The sequence below is a fragment of the Typopeltis vanoorti genome, chromosome 21, assembly GCF_054136105.1.
Source record: "Typopeltis vanoorti isolate ZY-2024b chromosome 21, IOZ_Tvanoo_1.0, whole genome shotgun sequence".
Taxonomy (NCBI): Eukaryota; Metazoa; Arthropoda; class Arachnida; order Uropygi; family Thelyphonidae; genus Typopeltis; species Typopeltis vanoorti.
In genome coordinates this window covers 30,637,258-30,658,117 of record NC_143569.1, presented here as the reverse complement: position 1 = coordinate 30,658,117, position 20,860 = coordinate 30,637,258, and the positions used below count along the sequence as shown (strand labels likewise).

The following is a 20,860-nucleotide window of genomic DNA, read 5'->3' as shown; positions in this document are numbered from 1 at the left end:
TAAGTTCCCAAGAAGATGGCAACGTGACGTTTGCCGAAATATCGGAAAGTATATATTAAAGTTTATTTAATTTATATTTCTAGTATACACTGTCAATTCCTTAAATATTAGTTATTAGCATAGTTATTTTAATAAAGGAAGCATGAAATTAAGTTAAAAAAAAAAGACTGTGTGTGTGTGAAATGTGGCAGTTGGAAAGGGGTATAATTTGAAAGTCATCCATATAGCAGCATGCACTGGCGTATTTAGGTATAGGCCCTGGCCTAGAACAGCAAATTTTAAGGGGCGGCAGAAATTTCTAAGCTCTCATTTCTGTAATTATAACGTTCCTTATATGCTGCATCTACTCACAAGTAGAGAAATATTTTTCTTTTCCTCATTGTTAGTTTAGTCCGCAAGCATATTGGCATGTAATCAGATTCTGCATAACTATACAGACTGTAATTAGAAGAAACACACGTATAAACCACAGTGAAAATTATTTAATTATAAATATTTCATCCTAAGTATCTTAGGACATCAACAGTACAGTATTTAAACAAAATTAGGAATAACATACAGTTAGGGCGCATGATTACAATAGAATCTCATGAAAACGTGCATAACATGCTAAAGTAGTAAAAAAAAAAAAAAAAAAAAAAAACACGTTAATTATTCAACACAATTTTGTATGATAATTTCCCATACTTTAGGAATAGTAAGAACGTCGTTGCTGTTTAGGTTTGGTCTGTGTAGTAGGGCTTCAGAACTTTCTTTGTATAAACGTTCATGTTTAAATAAAGATCTATGTAAAAGTTTATCCTTTTCCCAACGGATCCTATGGTTTGGATTTTCAATTCTGTATTGAGAGAGGCCAGATTTCTGCGGTTTAAGAAGACGAATGTGGTCTTGATGTTCCAAGATGCGTTTCTGAACAGACCTACCTGTCTGTCCAAAGTAAGATAATTTGCATGAGCATGGAATCTCAAACACCAGGTAACATCAAGGGTGAGAATTTGTCCTTAGGAGAAGGTAATAAGTTGTAAATTTGGTTGATGGGTTTGTAAGTAGTGGCAAAATTGTATTTCTTCATAATTTTAGAAAGACGTTCTGAGATGCCTTTAACGTAAGGTATGGGAATCCTATGCACTTCTTCCTGTCTGGTTTGATGTATGCAGAAGTGACTGATGATTTTTTGAGTTGCTTTGGGATTATATTATGCCAAATTTACAACTTATTACCTTCTCCTAAGGACAAATTCTCACCCCTGATGTTACCTGGTGTTTATGAGATTCCATGCTCATGCAAATTATCTTACTTTGGACAGACAGGTAGGTCTGTTCAGAAACGCATCTCGGAACACCAAGACCACAATTGTCTTCTTAAACCGCAGAAATCTGGCATCTCTCAACACGGAATTGAAAATCCAAACCATAGGTTCCATTGGGAAAAGGCTAAACTTTTACACAGATCTTTATTTAAACATGAATGTTTATACAAAGAAAGTTCTGAAGCCCTACTACACAGACCAAACCTAAACCGCAACGACGTTCTTACTATTCCTAAAGTATGGGAAATTATCATACAAAATTGTGTTAAATAATTAACGGTTTTTTTTTTTTTTTTTTTGTACTACTTTAGCACGTTATGCACGTTTTCATGAGATTCTATTGTAATCATGCACTCTAACTGTATGTTATTCCTAATTTTGTTTAAATACTGTACTGATGATGTCCTAAGATACTTAGGATGAAATATTTACAATTAAATAATTTTCACTGTGGTTTATACGTGTGTTTCATCTAATTATGAACGCATCACAGGTTTCGTTATTTAAAAAAAAATATACAGACCATGACGTTCACAGAAAGCTACTGTATTGTTGTCAGTAACTTGACACAAAGGCAATAGGGATTAGTGAATTTGATCCCTTTCTTGCTTAGCACACTGCCAAAAGCAGGAAAAAAGGAAAAGGTTTCGTTTCCTATCTTTCCTTTGCCTTGTATGAGGAATTTATTAAAATAATGGGCGAGAAAGTAATCAAATTTATTGTGGAAGAACTTAAAATAACTAAGTACTATTCCATAAGAGCTGACTCAACACCAGACTTGTTTCATGTTGATTAGCTGTCCTTCATTGTACAATATGTGAAAGAACATGGAACTCCTGTAGAGCGTTTCTTGCATTTCATTCCTAACGTAAGTCACAAATCTGAAGAGCTACTACAAGAGGCAGTTTTGACTTCACTAATGAGCTTGGAATTGATGTAGCAAATTGCAGAGGGCAGGCATATGATAATGCTAGTAACATGTCAGAGAAGTACACAGGACTGCAAGCAAGAATTCTTGAAATAAATCCGTTGGCAGAATTCACACCACGCGCTGGACATTCTCTTCTCTAACTGGTACTTGCGATGCCGAATCCTGTCTGTACTCTTCTGCATTTTTTGATGTCCTTCAGAAACCGTATGTATTTATCACATCTTCAACACATTGGTGGAGTGTTTTAAGTGTTCTAAGAAAGCAGCTGGAAACTGCTGCAAAAGAAAGTAATCAAATGTCCTTCGCCTACTCGTTAGTCAGCTCGTGATGATGATGCCTGTCGGAGTCTTCATGATGGATGGATGGAAATAATCTCCACTTTGTCAGAAATTGAAAATGACACCACCCAAAAGACAGTTACGCGATGTGAAGCGAGTGGGATTCTATGGCAACTTCAGTCTCTGGAGGTTGGGATCATGACCTGCCTATGGGCAGGTAATGAGGAGGCGGCGCTTCTCGTATGAGGGACAGCGCTTTCTGCGAGCCTAGGGGTAGGAAATACCTAAGTACGCCACTGGCAGCATGGTTGCCATTAGAATAACATAAGTGTAAATGACTATGGAAGCCAGCCATGTTAGGCTTGTCAAAATCTGTTGCAGCAAAAAATAAAAGGTAATTGCATTTTCTGTATCTGTCTCCACACCATGTTTAATGAGATAATGGTAAATAGAAATCAAGATCAGGTTAATTTTGGGCAATGCTGCAGCCACAGACATTTTTGGAGATAAACGAATATATGATAAATTATACTTAATTGAAAGCCTCAAGAAGCCAATAGGAATTAAACATTTTCAGAGTTTGCTCATATTAACATAGTTACACCACACTTCTAATTTCCTTGAACTCAAAAGACTAAATAAATTTCAAAAAAGGTCATATGACCCATCTTTTATTTATTTATTTATTTTTAAACCTAATCATGCAGAACTTAATCCGTTTAACCACCCAACCGGCCATGACATCTATAGATGTCCAGCTAAATGTGGATATGATTCTGTAACATCTATTGAATAACATGGATAAGAAGTGCAATTTGGTCTCACTATTTCATCCACCTTTGGCCAGTAGGGAAGTTAAAACACATACAGATCATCTGTTCTCTAAGTTAATACACCTTGTGCTAAAGAACACCAACAGAGCTACATATCCGAAATTTAATGGATAACTGTATTTTGAATATAATAAATCATGAGATATAACATTTTTTTTAAAAATTTCACTTAATTCAAGAATGCATTTAATCATGTAAAAACAAAGACACCTAATGTGGAATGTTTCACTGTGATACCTCCCCATACAAAAGATATCTTTTTTTTTTTTTTTTTAAAGCTTCAAGTCTGTTTTATGTTCATATACTATTTTTCATATTATCACTTCATGTTGGAGGTTTAATGGAATATTAATCCTCTTTACATCCTAGGCAACCTGCAAATTATTATTATTTGACACTTCCAGGGAGTCCGAGGACTACTCATCGAGGAAGGGCACGTACCCTACAGCTCTGACTCCACCAACCGAACGCAACTACACCAACGGCATCTACTGCCGACCACCACTAGTATTTCCACAGACAATCACAAACATCCATGCCCATGGCGGGATTCGAACATGCAGACTTTTGGGTGGAGAGCAGATATGTGTGTGTTGTTACAAAAGTTTTTTTTTTTTGTAATCCTTGAAGATGTCTCTGTGGCAGAGACAAAATATTGGAAGTATTAAAATTGTTTTTAATCCTTTCTCAGTGCTGATAATATTCCATTAAACCTCCAACATGAAATTTTCATAGCACTTAAGCCTCAACACTCGGATTCTGTTCATTCATGGTGAAGAAATAGCATGCAAAGCAAAACAATATGGTAAGTAGAAACTAAGCTTATTGAGGCAATTAAATCATCTGGCTTTTTTAAAAAGATGTTGGGACTCAAGAGTTATTCCTAACTGTGTTAGACTTTAAACCAAATTTAAGTCAAATAAAGCCCCCCGGACATACAAACATGCTAGTCTGGCACTATTATGAGAGCTGATTACCGCAACTCGCGCCAGCCTTGCTACGACAAACGCCGCCATTGGCTCGTTACAGTCAGAGCTCTCTGATATACTCAATCCTGAACTTTGGTCCATTCTCTTTGGTATCTCAGAAGCTTCCTCTCAAAACGGATTCCAAAAAATAAACACATCAAAAAGTTTAATAACCTGTGTAAATCTAAACCGCTACTTCAAGTTCAACTGCTTCATACAGTAGTCAACTTATCTTCCAAAAGACTCAGCGAAGATGCCGTTAGTGCCCTAAGCCTCAGACACAATTTTGCCATCACACCTAAAAAAGTTATGGTATTGGATATTATGTACAACATCGAATGCGGAATTTGTCACTTAGCTCCAGAAACAGCCAATAACATCAGACTTGACATAGCTAACATCCTCTCCCGGTCATCACCTACAAAAATTAATTTATCTTCCAGACAACTCTCTGCCCTCAGAAAATTACAGAAAGAAAAAAGTATTGTCAATACCAGAGCTGATAAGGATAATGCCACAGTCATTCTTAACGCCTCAGAATATAACCGGAAAATGGATTTTATTCTCCATGATTGCACTACCTATATACCACTTGAACATGATCCCACAAAAACTCAAGTTAAAAACCTACTTAAAAATGTGTACTCTTGGCCTCCTGACATTACAAAAAACTCAAACCATTCTGTTACCCCCCCGTATATACGGTTTACCAAAAATCCACAAACCTAATTCTCCCCTAAGATCTATAGTAAATGCCACCAATGCTCCTTGCTTCAAATTGTCAAAGCAGCTAGCTAACTCTTTGACTCCCTTCACTGGTCTTACCACATCTCATGTAAAAAACTCTACCCACTTTAAAAACTTAATTGAAAATCTTACTTTAAATAATACAGGCTTATTGGTCAACTTTGACATCATCTCATTGTTTACCAATATTCCCCTAATTGACACCTTAACACTTAAAAAACCCTTTTCCTTCTGATATCTTAGAGCTCTTTTCCTTTGCCATCTACTCTGGTTATTTTTGTTGGAAGAACAAAATCTACAAACAGATAGAGGATAAACTGCCATGGATTCCTCCCCCTCTTGCCAATTTTTACATGGAAAATCTTGAAAAACAAGCCACAGATTCTTCCCCTCTAAAACCTTCTATCTGGCTAAGATATGTAGATGATGTGTTCTCCATTTGGCCTGATGACCCAGACACATTAGACTCCTTCCTCAGTCACCTCAATAGTCTACATCCAAGAATCCAGTTTATGATGGAAAAGAAAATAATAATAGTTTACCCTTCCTAGATCTTACTAACATGCCTTCCTAATGGTAACCCTTTCTTTCTCCGTATATAAAAAACCTACTCATACAGGCATATTCACAAACTCACACTACATTCAAAACTCTCTCACCACCACCCCTCTCAGCAATATGGCATTATTAAAACTATTACCAATAGAGCCCACAATCTTTGTTCCAGTGAAACTGCCCGTTCAACCAAACTCAAACACATACACAACACCTTCCTTTCCAATGGCAAGTGACTACAGAATTAAAAAAATAATTAAGTCCTTCCCCATTCCCCAACCATCTCTTCAGAAGGACTTCAGAAATGCCATCACCATACCTTACATCCGTGGTACATCAGAAAAAATAGCCAGATCATTAAAAAAGTACAACCTCCATACAGCTTTTAAGCCCACCATAAACTTGCTATCCTTATCCATTCCACCAAAGACCAGCTCCCTCCTCTCTCAGTGCCTGGAGTATATAGAGTATCTTGTGCCTGTAAACTGGCTTACTTCAGACAGACAGGCAAATCAGCAACAAGTCGCACATCTGCAATCACGATTATGGTCAATCTGGCCTTGCAGACTATGTTTTGGATACAACCCACAGGATCTCCTGGAAAAAAAAAAAAAACCACCATGATCCACCACAGTAAATTCAAAAAAGAAAGACTTTTCTTTGAATCTGCATCTGCACTCAGGAATCAACAGAATTTAAACAAATACGGTTGCATTAAACTTCCCAAAATTTGGGAAACATTAATTATCAGAGATCCCTCTTTACATCCTAGGCCACCTGCAAATGCCCATGGAGGGTGCACCACCTAGATAGGACTGTAGTTTCACTCACTATTGTATTATATTTGTGTGTGTGTGTTGTTACAAAAGGATTTTTGTAATCCCTGAAGATGTCTCTGTGACGGACATGAAATATTGAAAGTATTAAAATTGTTTTTAATCATTTCTCAGTGCTGATAATATTCCATTAAACCCCCAACATGAATTCTTCACAGCACTTAAGCCTCAACACATGGGTATTATCACTTCCCTTTCAATATATTTTCTCTGTAACAAGTTTTTCAATGCCATGAGTAGCAAAACTTTCTCAAGGTCTTCAGGTTGGTTATTTCCAGAACCATTTCTTGACCTTTGATCAGTTTGTAATTTTTAAAATTGAGATGGATTTTCAATTTAGGAAAGAAGACCGGACTAAAAGGAGGAAGAGGCTCAATCCCCCTCCCCAACACACTTCGAGAGAAGGTGAAGTGAATGCACTCATGTGTGGCCTCACATCGCCATGTTAAAAAAAAGCAATGAACATGATTAATTTGTTTCAACTTTCTCAAGGTCTTCGCATAACTCAATAGATTTATTGTCATCCCTTCCACCATATAGTCCTGGTAAACAGACCACTCACCCCGATGGTGAGTGGTCTGTGGAATGCTCCCTATGATGACAGATTGAGAATTTGGGGATTACAAGGCAGAGTATGATAGAAACCTTTAAGTCATCGTTTTACTTAACTGATACAGAGGAAATTTCAGCATTTGGCTAGGTATCATCCCTGGAAATCGAGCAAGAGTGTGAGCACTAGATTTTTCACTTAGAAAGCAGCAAATGATTTGACTTCAACTCAATCCCAGCAAGACAAAGATTATGGTTCTCAAAGGAAATACCAACGGGAAAGCTCTTGAGAAACAAGTGTACCTTAATGGAGAAAGTTTGAGTACCTGGAATCCATTATTAATGTGAAGAATGGCTGTTCAGAAGACATCAGAAGAAGATTAGGAATGCCTAAAATAACAGTCAGAGACTTGTCTAAAATCTGGAAGGATAGATCTATCTCCATGGGAACAAAGTTGAGGATTTTGGATGCAGTTGTTTTTCCAACAGCAACTTATGGATGTGAGACTTGGAACCTAAAGAAGTCAGATAAGAAAAGAATAGCTGATTTTGGGATGTGGTGTTACAGAAGGCCGTTGAGGATATCATATACTGAAAGGCATACAAATGAATGAGTGTTATAAAAGATCAGTAGAACTTTAAGGCTCCTCAAGGATATTGACAGAAGAAAGTTGAAATATTTTGGACACATTGAAAGGATGGAAAGAGGAGTTGAAGCCTCAATTAGAAGAAAAGCATACAATAGGATTACATGGTGAGGCCTGGTGTGGCACATCATCGACTGGTTGTTGCATAGCCTGTTTTGAGTGTTGTGTCATCTCATCACAGAAAACACACTTAGACTAAACTGAGGTTCCGATCTATTAATAATGATACTGTCAATTCACTGATAGATTGGGGGGGGGGGGGACTAAATGTAGACCAATTTGCGGTAACACATTGCTTTTTTTTTTTTTTTTCAAGTGTTACTAATAATAAAAGTGAGTGAGTGCTCTGCTGCACTGAAATAAAAGCATAATTTATGAACACCTGTAGTATAAAAAACACAGCATCTGGTACACATATCACATTCCACAGAATAGTAATATTAATTTCTGACTGACAAGATATATTAGTGTAAACAAATTATTTGAAAACCCAAAAAATTTGAAATAATAAAGTTCTCTGCTCCTGTTATTTTTTAGTTAATATTCCATACAGGTTACTAAGATGAAAAACCAAACGGCTATTTTTTCTGGCGAGATTGATAAGTAAAGGGGATAAAAATCCCTTATTGTTTTTCAGCCAGTATGCGAAACTCTAAGATTGAAAACTACGATCTAAACGTTTCATGCCGACGAACTGTTGGCGGATCCAAGCGTAAGTGACCACTGAAACGGTTAGATCGTAGTTTTCGATCTTAGAGTTTCGCATACTGGCTGAAAAACAATAAGGGATTTTTATCCCCTTTACTTATCAATCTCGCCAGAAAAAATAGCCGTTTGGTTTTTCATCTTAGTAATAGTATGCTATAATATAATATAGTGGCACACCTTTCTGGCATTCGTATAGCGAAGGTATGCAAGTTCTTTTCACTTAAACTTTGATATCATTTAGGTCTAGCTACTCACTGATGAGACCTCAAAAAAAAGGTTGAAACCGGTCTGGGTAGTGACCTCTCCTCATAATGTAAAGCAGTACTACATCTCCTAGGAGTTGTGTGTTTTTACATTATGAGAAAATATCAAGAATAGTGAGGGATCTTGCTCCACCTTTGCATCGAGTTGCCTTGGTGTGGCACTACCAAGTGGTCACTTACGCTTGGATCCGCCAACAGTTCGTCGGCATGAAACGTTTAGATCGTAGTTTTCCATCTTAGAGTTTCGCATACTGGCTGAAAAACAATAAGGGATTTTTATCCCCTTTACTTAATTCCATACAGGTATTTGTTGCTATGACAGAACAGAATGTAATGTAAACAGTGTATTGTGTGTTTGTCAGCTGGCTTAGTTATTATTATTATTTGAGACCTCCAGAGAATTAAGGACTCATCGAGGGAGGCTATACATCATCCAAAGCAGCTCTCATACCTTCCTTTAAACTCATTCAGACTAGATGCAATCACTACCTCAACAGGCAAACTATTTCACTCACCCACTGCTCTGTGAGAGAAAAATCTAGTTCTTACCCCTTTCTTAACTGCAAACAAACTTATCTTCAATGGAGGCCTTGTGTTTTCTCCCCATCTTCCATATAACAAAAATTTTCATCAGACGATATCCTGCATCCTGTAACTTCTGAATGAGTGTTACAGGAATATTATATCATTCCTCTTTCTCCTTAACTAGTCTGTAGTCACATACTTGCAATCTGTCCTCAATCTTAATTGCATAATCTCGATATAATCTTTGTAACTGTTCTTTGTGCCATTTCCACAGCTTCTTTATCCCCTTGGAACCTGGTGACCAAATCTTTGCAGTCCAGGTGCAGTCTTATCAAGGCCTTGTGAAGAGACAAAATGACTTCCTTATTTTTGCATGTCAAGGTTCTCTTCAACATCATAATTATTCTCTGAGTTGAATTTGTAATTTTTGAACTTCAAATTCCTATCCACAATTATGCGAAGAATCCTAGCCTCATCAGTTTTTTGTATCATAACCCTGCTAATATAACATGCCACTAGAAATCTCATCACGTCAAAGTACATAACTTTACACTTACTAACATTAAACTGATACCCAAATTTCCAGCATGTTCAAATCATTTTGTATGAGTGCTGGATCCTGTAACGTCTCTGATTGCCCTGCTAAGTTGCATCATTGGCAAACAATTGCACATCTCCTATTAGACCCTTCCTCATGTCATTAATATATAGATTGAACAACAATGGCCCAAGGACTGAATCCTGAAGTACACCACTGGTCACCTTAAATCTGGCAGATTCACACCCACCATATACCACTTTTTGATATGTCTGTCAACCATCCAATGATCCAAGTCAAGAGTTCATATTCCAATTCCATATTCTCCAGTTTATACAATAGCCTTTCATGTGGTATCCTATCAAATGCCTTAGCAAAATCCAACATTATCATAGTGTATCCATTCTCTTTATCCAACTCAGCTGTAACATTATAAAATATGAGCAAATTGCTCAAACATGACATTCCTTTAGTAAACCCATGTTGCTCCTTGAAGAGTATAGCTTGTTTGTCTACCCCATTTCTGTTGTGAGCTCTTATCAACTTCCCCAAAATCTTACCACCCACCAGATATACTGATAGGCTGGTAGTTAGACCAACCTATCCATCCTTGTACGACAGAACAATCACCCATTCCTTCCATTCCTGAACTAAGACTCAAAGTTATACGTATTCAAGTATATATAGGTATTCAAGTTACACAAACATGCAAAAAGCCTAGCAATTTGGTTAAATATTCCTTTAGTAAACATGCTGATATTCCATCTGTCTCTACTGACAAATTCTTGTCCAGGTTATGCAACAGCTCTTCAATATCATTTTCACACACCTCTAATTCTTCATCTAATGTAGCAGTAGCACTATGCATCATGTTACATACACCTGGTTGATATATCTCAGGAAAGTGAGGACTTATTAACTGAATAATCTCATTAGCTTCTGACATTAGAGTACCATCTGCATTCAATAAAGTTATTCTTCCACATTCATTCTTTCTTTTGCTTGTGGCATAATGATACAATTCTTTTGGATTGCCTTTAGCTTGCATTTATGTTGCTAAATGTTGATTACAATAAATTTTACAATAAATGTTTGTTTTCCATTTAAGTGTTAACATAATCTTGACATATCCTATATATTTCATAACTCCTCTCACTCTTATTCTCATGCTATTTTTTCCACATCATCTTGATGATCTCTTGCTTAATAAGATTGCACTTCCATTTCATTCCCAACCTATTTATTCTTTGAACACTAGAGATTCTTTCAGATATTGTCTCATTTAAGCACTTTTTCAAAGATTCCCATGCACAACTGACATTTTCCCATTCAGTAATTCAGCTTTCCCAAGAAAGCACGGCACGATCACTGTCACCAACTGACAGTAAAATAGTTATATTCTTAACAGGGACCCCTTGCACTATGAACAAATCTCACACTCCTTAACTTCAAGTTCCTTCTTTCACATGCTGTTTGAGAAACTTGTCTTACAACACAACAATTCAATTCAATAAATTCCTCTTCATTCTTATCATGACATTTCTCTTCTAAACAATCAATTTTTGGACAATTAAAGTCATTCATAAGGCCAAGGTGGTGAATTTTTGTCTCTGCTCCACCTGCAATTGAGCCACCAGGTCCAGAGCAGTACCCCACCATACATTTCACTCTGTTAGCCTCCACTTCACACCAGATAGTCTCAAACTCACTGCTACATGGGACATTGTTACCATCAGATATCATTAGTAGTACTTCCCCTGCTCTCCTATCTCTTCTGTCATTACACTTGATCCCAGTTACCATATCTGATTCTGGCAGCCAGGCTTCACTAATGTCAACAATCTTATGCCACATCGTATTCAATAAAGCTACGAACTCAATCCCCGTGTTTCTGAAGCTTCCGGCATTTGGCTTTGTTGTAGAACTTTCTTTTTTTCCCTTCCCTAGACATACTCAAAAGATCTGAACTCAAAGGGTATATTTCCACCCCTTCGCCAGATGCATAATCATGTTCGGCATACCATAGCTGAACTTTCATGCACATTTTTCTCTTTCCTCCCTTGATCTAGTTTCCCTGACTCTGCATTAGGCCTCATCTATTTTATCATCTCATCTATTGAATTACTCCTAGCTATTTCTTTTGGCATAATACTGTTATCAATGCAGGAGATACATTATAGATATAACATTAATGTTGGTCATGATTTCTAGAACAGCTACCTATCTACAAGTAATATTCTAGTAATAGTAATCTTATACCTTTATACATACTTTCTTTCCTGTAGGGTTATGTAGATCAAAAGTGATTTTGCTAAGAGAGTTAAAAGCCAAAACAGTGACAATATAGTTAAAATTACTTCAGATATGTTGAAGTGCAGATGACAAGAACAAAGGACAGGCTAACCAAGCTACACATTTAGCTCAAAACGAAAACGCTCATCCCCAAATAAAACACTTTCAATTCTGAACCATTTATAATATTTATTATAATATATATATATATATATATAAAGCATTTAATTTTTTGTTGTTGTTGTGGAAACCAAATATACATGAGTAATCATGCATATTATGAATGCTTTCCACATATGTATCTATATATATTGCACATTTCTTATAATTTTTGAATACACAGTCTTGCCATAAATACTGTTATAACCTCCACCTCTCTCCTTATGCTGTCCACAGAATTGCACGAGCTCAGTTCAGTTAGAGGCACAGTGCATGAGTGTTTATCAGTAGATAAAGGTCTAGATCAGGGGTTCTCAACTTTTTCCAGTGGTGTACCACTATATTTAATTCAGGATATCAGATGTACCAGTAAGCAAATTTATTCTGGAAAAGCGTGATTTGTTGGTCCCAGGGGCAAAATAAGCATTTCTCTATAATACTAGTGATTTATTTAGTTATTTATTATTTTATTCAGATATTTATGGAGAAACAGATACTCTTTGAATCTATTCAATGGATTGTTCTGTAAAATGCACAATTTTTGAAAATTAAAATAATAATGAGTGAATACATAAACAAATTCCTGATAATGGTACTCTATTTCTCAAATAAACTTACAATCAGTACAAGCTATAAATGTAACATATTTTTAATTACAGAACTCACATTCTTGTTGTGTTTGTACATGGCTTCTTAATGTCTGGTTTCAATTGACTTAATTTGAGTCTTAAATCGGGTTCGACATTCAACTTATTCCTGTACTTGTTTTTGATATAAATGAGAAAAGAAAACCCACATTACACAAAGTAGTTGCAAACACCAACAGAAATTTTATAGCTTTTTCTGAGATCACTGGATATTCATTTCTTCTTGCCAACCGGAAGTCTGTTAAATCCATCCTCTTGATCGTTTGCCTGAGACTTCCATCGCAAGAGAGCTTGATTGGTTCATCTTTCTCAGAAGGAGTTAATGTTTCTGGTAAGGTGTCATCAATGGAAAACAGCTCTCTAATCCAAAATTCTGAAGCCAGGCTTTCAGGGAAGTATTCCTTGAAATTTGGTGATTAGACTTCAAGATGCTTCTTTATATTCACTGCCAGTTCACTAGAATTTCATTCTCAGTTAAGAAAGCATCCAACAATGAAAATGAACACGTGTTTCCAGTATCGATTTCTTTAATGATGAAACAAGTTTTTTTCCTAAGAGCCACAGTTTTATCCTGTAACAAGAATAAGGAAGTAAGTGCACCCTGCAAGCTCCTGTTCGGCTGGTTGAGGTGGCAAAATAAATCTGCCAGGTAAGCCACAATTCAGTGAAATAATTCAAGTCTGAGGATTTGTCAGAGAGAAAATCTGCACTTCTGACAAAAGTTCAAACAGGCGACTCAATACATTTCCCCTCAACAGCCACCTAACTTTGGTGGGAAGTAAAAGAGAATCATGTTCAGCACCCATATCATTGCACAAAATGGAAAATAGTCATGAATTCATAGCTCTGGACTTAATGAGAATGCTACAATGTACAAATTTTGCTTGTGGAGCTACTTCTTTAATTTTTGCAACAACGTCACTGTGTTTCCCAACCATTGCACGTGCTCCATCAATTAGAAACTGATCTAATTTTGAAAATATTTCATTTGAGGTTGTTGGAGCAGGCAGTGGTTCACAAAACAAAACTCTCCCTTCACTGTTTTCCCATCTATAAATCTTATATACGTAAGAAGATGGGCCATGCTGGTAATGTCAGTAGTTTCATCCAATTGTGTGGAAAAATATTTACTAGCCTGAACTTTTTCTATTAACTGCTCCTTAACATTTGAAGACAAATCTGAAATACTTCGTGATATGGTGTCATTGGATAATGGAATCATTTCAAGTTGTTTTGCTGCAATTTCCCCCAAATTTATTCTAACCATATCTGTAGCTGTTGGTAATATTAATGACTCTCTGATTGTGTGAGGTTTTCCTGCCTTAGCTATTCTTAAACTGACTTCATAAGATACCTCCAGAGCCTTCATGTTAAATCCTGAAAATGAGGATATTTGTTTTTTCCTTACTGACAAATCGGACAATTTTCTCTGGAAATATTCCAAAGGTTTGTGTTTTAAATCGCCATGCTTGGTTTCAAAATGATGTTTAAGAAGGGAAGGCTTCATCAAATGTTTTGATAGCGTTTCATAACAAATCACACACTGGGGAACAGGTGAGGTTTCTTCTCCAATATACGTGAAAACATATGATAAATAACTAAGATTATATTTACGTTGTGCTGTACAGAGCCTTTTGTTGCATTCTTGTACAATGATGTCCTCTGTTGGTTGGTTAGGATTCGAAGTATTGGCTTCTGACAGAGAAGAATTCTTTTCCCTGCTTACACTCATTTCTCCCTTCGATCTTTTTTGAGGACCTGCTCGTTAACCACTTATTCACGTTTCGGTTTCTATCCTCTGGCACAAACTACATATAAATATGACAATTTCACAAATAAAATCTCACATTCAAAGACAATAATCTAACACCACTACTTTCTTAACTGTAACTGCAGCTAAACAAACGACAATGGACAAACTGTTTCCCATTGTTTTCCGATCCAATATATTCGAGTTACTTTCTGTTATTGTCATTTGATTAATACTTATTAAATTCAAATTGAACTTCTGCATTATTTTTGTATATTATTATACAAAAGTTTTTAATGTTAATGTAAAATCTAATTGTTTTCATTTAGTTGCATGAAATATTTTAAGTAGAACTGTTAAATATTTGTTTTTATAATTCTCAACTCATGTTGCGAGTAAAAAAATATGTTAATTTACCCTTTTATTTTATACTTTGTTTTTGTACCACCCAGCAGTGGTATGCGTACCATATGTTGAGAATCCCTGGTCTAGAGAATCCCTGCATGTATGGATTAACATGCAATGGGGAGATTATGAGAACAGTATAGCTGTAACACTTCAAAAGGTTGGAATGTAACCATCTGTTATTTTCAACATGCTAAAAACACTTGGGATCAGTAGGATGTTTGTGTATCGGACGATTAACCCATATAATGACATAGAAGATGTATCTGACTGCCAAATAATAGGTCAATCATGCTGCATTAGGACATAACACCACATGAGGGCTATGAAGGCATGCCTCCGCTGTAATCCTGTGAGAATGCAGAAAGTGATGCTGCAAGAGATGAACATTTCACAGAGAATGATGTCACATGTACTAACTGATGATCTCAGGCTGAGAGAGCCTATTGTCGTTCTACTGGACATTTCCTAACATCACAATGGATGAGGGTAATAAAATCAAAGGCACTTCTCCAGCAGTAAACGAACAACAGACACAGAGATATCCTCTTCACAGATGAGATGAAATTTCTGCTGAATTTCTCATTTCTACCGAAGAGTCGTTTAACCATCAAAATGATGAGATATATGTGCCTGATGGTCACATAGCATGTGCCATAGTACCCAGGATTCAGAGATGTCATCATCCTGTGGCAGTGATGGTGATCAGGAGGATATCCAAGTTGCATTTCTGCATAAAGTGGTCAAAACCTCAAGTAAAGTGTATCAAGATATCGTGCTGGAAACTGTGGTATGGCCTGTGAACAACACCTTGTTTCACAGTAGGCATTGACTTCCAACAGGACTCAGCCTCTACACCAAAGGTGAGACAACAATGGTAAATGTGCTCGACCACACAACCATCTGAAAGTCCTAATCTGAATCCATTGGACTTAAAATTCAGAGCTTGAGAGGTAGCTTGCAAGAAACAATGTCCCAGCATCAGCCTGAAGTTGGATTTGGAGTAAGAATGGTGTTTCTGTTGGATGTTGTGCATGCTGCCATCAATATGTGGCCTCACTGACTTTGGACATGTGTGAAGGCAAAAAGGGAACATTTGGAACATTCAGTCCTGCTATATGTAAGTTATACATGTAGTAGTTTATATGTGCTGAAAGCTGTAAATGATTTACTGATAGATTAAAGGTTTATGTGCTGTTCAAGTTGTAACTAGTGTGGGAGATGATCAGGAGGTGTTTATTGAAAGCGGTATTAAACTGTATAAGCAGAGTCAGGAGGAGGATAAATCATGTAAAAGTAAGAAGGATGCAGCATAATTAAGGAGCTGCAGAAAAAGTTGTGAAGAGTATATAAAGAGAAAAGTGATCACCCAGCTTTTAAGCAGTATACAAAGCACAAGCAAGAAGAAAAAACAAACAAAAAAGACTTATATGTTGACAGCACATGTTAATTCATTTTAACAGTATTGATTACAACATAGAAAAGAACATAATATTTATTTATTAACTTATCAACTGACATTTCTCTAGTATTATATCCAGCATCTTCAGAGTACAAGAACAGCTTGTCACAGTGCATGAAACAACAACAACAACAAGGAATTAAAGTCCTAATTTGCGTCATCTATTGTTGAAAAAAAAAAGATAAAACATGCATTAATTAGATCTTAATTCTTTCCTTGGGGGTGTGCAGCAGCAGCTAGGTTTTCATTCCTGCACCCTGTTAGTACCCATTAGGGGAAGCTAAAGCTGCTATTAACCAAAAGCAAGTGATCGAACTAAAATGCTCCCAAATTCCTGCCCTAAAGGATCCTGCCTGGGGGACAGGCCTAAAAATAATATAAAAAGAATAAGAGCAACCTTGAATGTGCCACGTGTGGCCACAGAATGTTTTATTTCCCCTCTTTTTTTTTTTGTGTCAGTTCTATCCACATGATAGATCGTATTACATCACAGGAAAACAGACACAAAACTGAAGATTTCTTCTTTCTTTCTTTTTTTTTTATATGAACACAAAACAATAGATCAAAACTTGGATGAAATTTCATGAAAAACACTAGGTACACATTTCTGTTTATTATTACTTTTGATAACATGACATCTTATGGATTCACTGCTTTGCTCCACTCCTAATTTTATTTAACATGTTCATTGCCAAAACGATATCGCATGTTCTCACCAACTGGCCGGTCACTCGTTATCGCGTGGACGTCGCTAACTAAATAAAAAAAATTTGGCCACCACATGAAATTCCAATTTTCAGCTTGGCAATGAAAGTGTTAAACTTGTAACTAACACAAGCATTATCAAATTTCTCTTGTTTCAAGCTACATAGAATACACTAACAGAAGACTTAAAAACCACTTGACTGTGCATTGCTCTCCCCAGTTTTGCATCATCCACAAACAGCTGCATATCACTAGTTGAACCCAATCCAATATCATTAACATACAGATTGAATAACAATGGTCCCAAAACTGACCTTTCTCTTTCAGGATACAGCACCCCCATAAACAACTTTCTGATACCTGTCTGACAGGTATCAGAAAGTCAGTGGTGCTTACAACCAAACCTGTAGAAAACTGAAGTCACTGCTTTTCATTTAAACAGCAACCAATCAAATTATGCTCCTAAAGTCTACTCTAGAAATACTATGTTAAAATGCAATAGAACCTCAAAGTATCTTGGAGTGACTCGTGACAGATCCTTGCTTTACAAAGATCACTTGACAATGTTGCTAGCATATTAAAAATAGTATCTTGCATAAACTAGCAGGCTCTTCATGGGGTACAGATGCTAATATATATCACAAACAACAGCTCTGATATCAGTGTTTCCCACAGAAGAATACTGTTCTTATGTGACTTAACAGTGCTAACCCATGATTAATCAACCTGTACTCATCATGCTAATTTGTGAGTGTATGTCATCTACATTCTCCCTTATAACCCCTGGATTAGAGCAGCAACCAATTACATATTTCATCCTGTACCATCTCATGCCAGATAGCTTCAAAAGAAACACCGCCCTCTAAATCCTTGACCCCTGATGTAATTCTACTCTTTTTGGCTTCAATTTCTCTGCTATCATCAGAAAACCTCCCCCTTCCTGTTTCTTCTATCCTCTCTATTCCTATGATTGTATCATTCTCAGTCAACCAAGTCTCACTAATGCTTATAACTTTTTTTGTTGAGCTAATCAATGCAAAAACTCCTCACCCTTATTTTGAATACTTCTGGCTTTAGTATACAGGAACTGCAACACTCCCTTCATCTCAAAACTTCCCTTACACCTTGTGTTGCTTAGCCAACTAAAGTTAACCTGGGGTGCTACATTTTCTATCATGTGATCACTCTCCCACTTATTAACCTCCGGGTTACCTAGACCCACGATTACCAGCATCCCCCTCCCAAACATTCTACTTCTCTCACTTCCAAACTCTTTCTTAAATCCTTTTCTATCAAACTTACTCCATTGTGATCATAACTTTGTCTCAGCTTGCCTCTATACCATGGCAACAGATTCACAACTTTTACTTTCTCACTCTTCTTTTTCATTCACTAACAACTCTTTTATGCCTTCTCACATACCATATCACTGAATCACCATTCAAAATATGATAGTCACTTTCATACTTTTTTTCTCTTTCATTTCTGTGTCATACCATCCAGCAGGCATTTCTCCAACTATTTGGTATACTGCAATAGATACAACAAGTTAAAAAAAAAAAAACCTATTTATGTCATAAAACGTCCTAAAACTGATATTATGTAAATAAAAAGTGATGATTAAAACTTTTTCCTTCTTTCTTTTTTATTCATCAACCAAAAATTGTTGCTCGTAAAAGATGAGCAGATAAGCACTTTTTTGGAAGTCCTGATTATGACTTCTACACATAGAAACTAATTATAAACCAAACTCAAACTTAAATTTTATTCATTTCAAATGAACTAGAATACAGAACTAGAAAAAATAATTAAAAACAGGATATAATTAGAATAATTAAAATCTACTATCAATGCTATCTGCATTCTGCTATCAAATATATGTCAGAAAGAAAGATTTCATGTAGTTAAAACAGGCATGCAGTTTTGTGTGCTGTAGGTTCTCCAGTATACATAAAATAATGAAAACTTTATATGTAAAAAAAGTTTATAACAAATTTCCTATCTAAAGGATAAAGTTAGCAATTAGATAACATAAGCTAATTAAATATAATGAAACATGCCATTAAGGAATATGTACTTACCTGTATCAAGTAATTCTTTGGCAATTGTCTGCAATGTAATCTTATTCATGTCTGGTTTCTGAATTGGACCTCCAGGAGCTCTATTTAGACCTGGAAGTTGTAAATTATGATTTACTGTGCTGTAGATTATCTGTGCAATATTACAGCGGGTATCAGATATTCATAACAGTGCTATATGATATAAACAATGCCAGAAGAACAAAATAAATAATTTATTGAGTTACTAATATTTTGCTGGATTTCAAACTAGCAACTTCAAAGCACAAACAACAGCTGCAGTAAAACAGCACTCAATTATATTGTTGCACAAACAATTCAAACTAACTGAAAAGGAACTAACATCCTATCAAGACACCTCTTTAGGGGCCAGAAGAAACAAATTTGATTCAGGGAAGTCAAGCTAAAAGTGAAGTGAATGAAGATGTTCGTTCACAGAATAAATGAATATCTCTACCTAGATGTGTGATTTCAATGTGGCACATGCATTATACAGTTTTGCAGGATAAAAATCAAGAGGTTTGTGGAAGTCTGACTGAAGTCACCTTCAGCTGAAAAAAACTTTAAATCATTCCTGGCGTCAGATGGGATTAGGTTGGAAAGATCTATCAAATCAAAACTGGAATGGGATTTGCCAGGTCTTTCTAACCAAAGGGCAAATGCCATGATATCCTCATAACTGCTCTTTATATATACACATAAGCCCAGATTTATGTTTTGTTAAAGTAATAATAAACCATCACATGCCTCTAACTGCCAAGTATTAATCAAACTTGGAATCCAGGTGCCAATAATTTATTTCATTCCTAAACTGAAGTGGAATTTTTTCAAAATCAGATTGAAACAGTAGTTCAATCTGATTTTGAAAAAATTAGGAATAAACAAAAATTAGGAATAACATACAGTTAGGGCGCATGATTACAATAGAATCTCATGAAAACGTGCATAACGTGCTAAAGTAGTACAAGTTTTTGTACTACTTTAGCACGTTATGCACGTTTTCATGAGATTCTATTGTAATCATGCGCCCTAACTGTATGTTATTCCTAATTTTTGTTTAAATACTATACTGATGATGTCCTAAGATAGATAGGATGAAATATTTACAATTAAATAATTTTCACTGTGGTTTATACGTGTGTTTCTTCTAATTATAACTTGGCTATGTCTGAGAAGGATCCTTAAGCTCCTCACTTTGGTGACTGGAATCAAACCCAGGGCATTTCTTTCCCACGAACAATTTGAAAGTGAAGATCAGAAATTGTTGCAAACAAACCACTGTGCTTACTTCAAACATATGAACAGAAAAGTATAGGCCAATGAGAAAATTAGGCAGACAAAAGCATATCACTGGCATTAAGAACAATGTAAGGAATCAGTATCATGAACCTAACAAGAGCACCTAGTAATAAAGCATACAAAAATAATTCAAAAAACATTAAGCAGCCTAAAAAGACAAGACACGACTGAATTTGAACGTCTGTCATCTTACCATAGAAGAAGAAAGTGCTTTTTTTCTAAAAAAATCTAGTAAAGTAGCTGGTTTTAATTGCATATATATTCCAAATTTCCAAGGAACTGTAGAAAAAATATCAAGAAATGCCCCCCCCCCCCCAATATTTTGGAGAGGGGACAACTACCAAAGACATTTAAAAGAACACAAATGAAGTCAGGA

General features: G+C 36.1%; 1 protein-coding gene across 4 annotated transcripts in view; it reads right to left on the bottom strand.

Moving 5' to 3' along the window:
- The window catches only part of stau (double-stranded RNA-binding protein Staufen), a 228,576-nt gene that overhangs the window by 28,382 nt on the left and 179,334 nt on the right, over window positions 1-20,860 (bottom strand). For all 4 annotated transcript variants that reach the window (XM_090410841.1, XM_090410838.1, XM_090410840.1 and 1 more), the window contains exon 9: window positions 19,189-19,278. In XM_090410841.1, coding sequence (XP_090266967.1) covers window positions 19,189-19,278 — 90 coding nt within the window. The remainder of the gene's footprint in view (window positions 1-19,188; window positions 19,279-20,860) is intronic.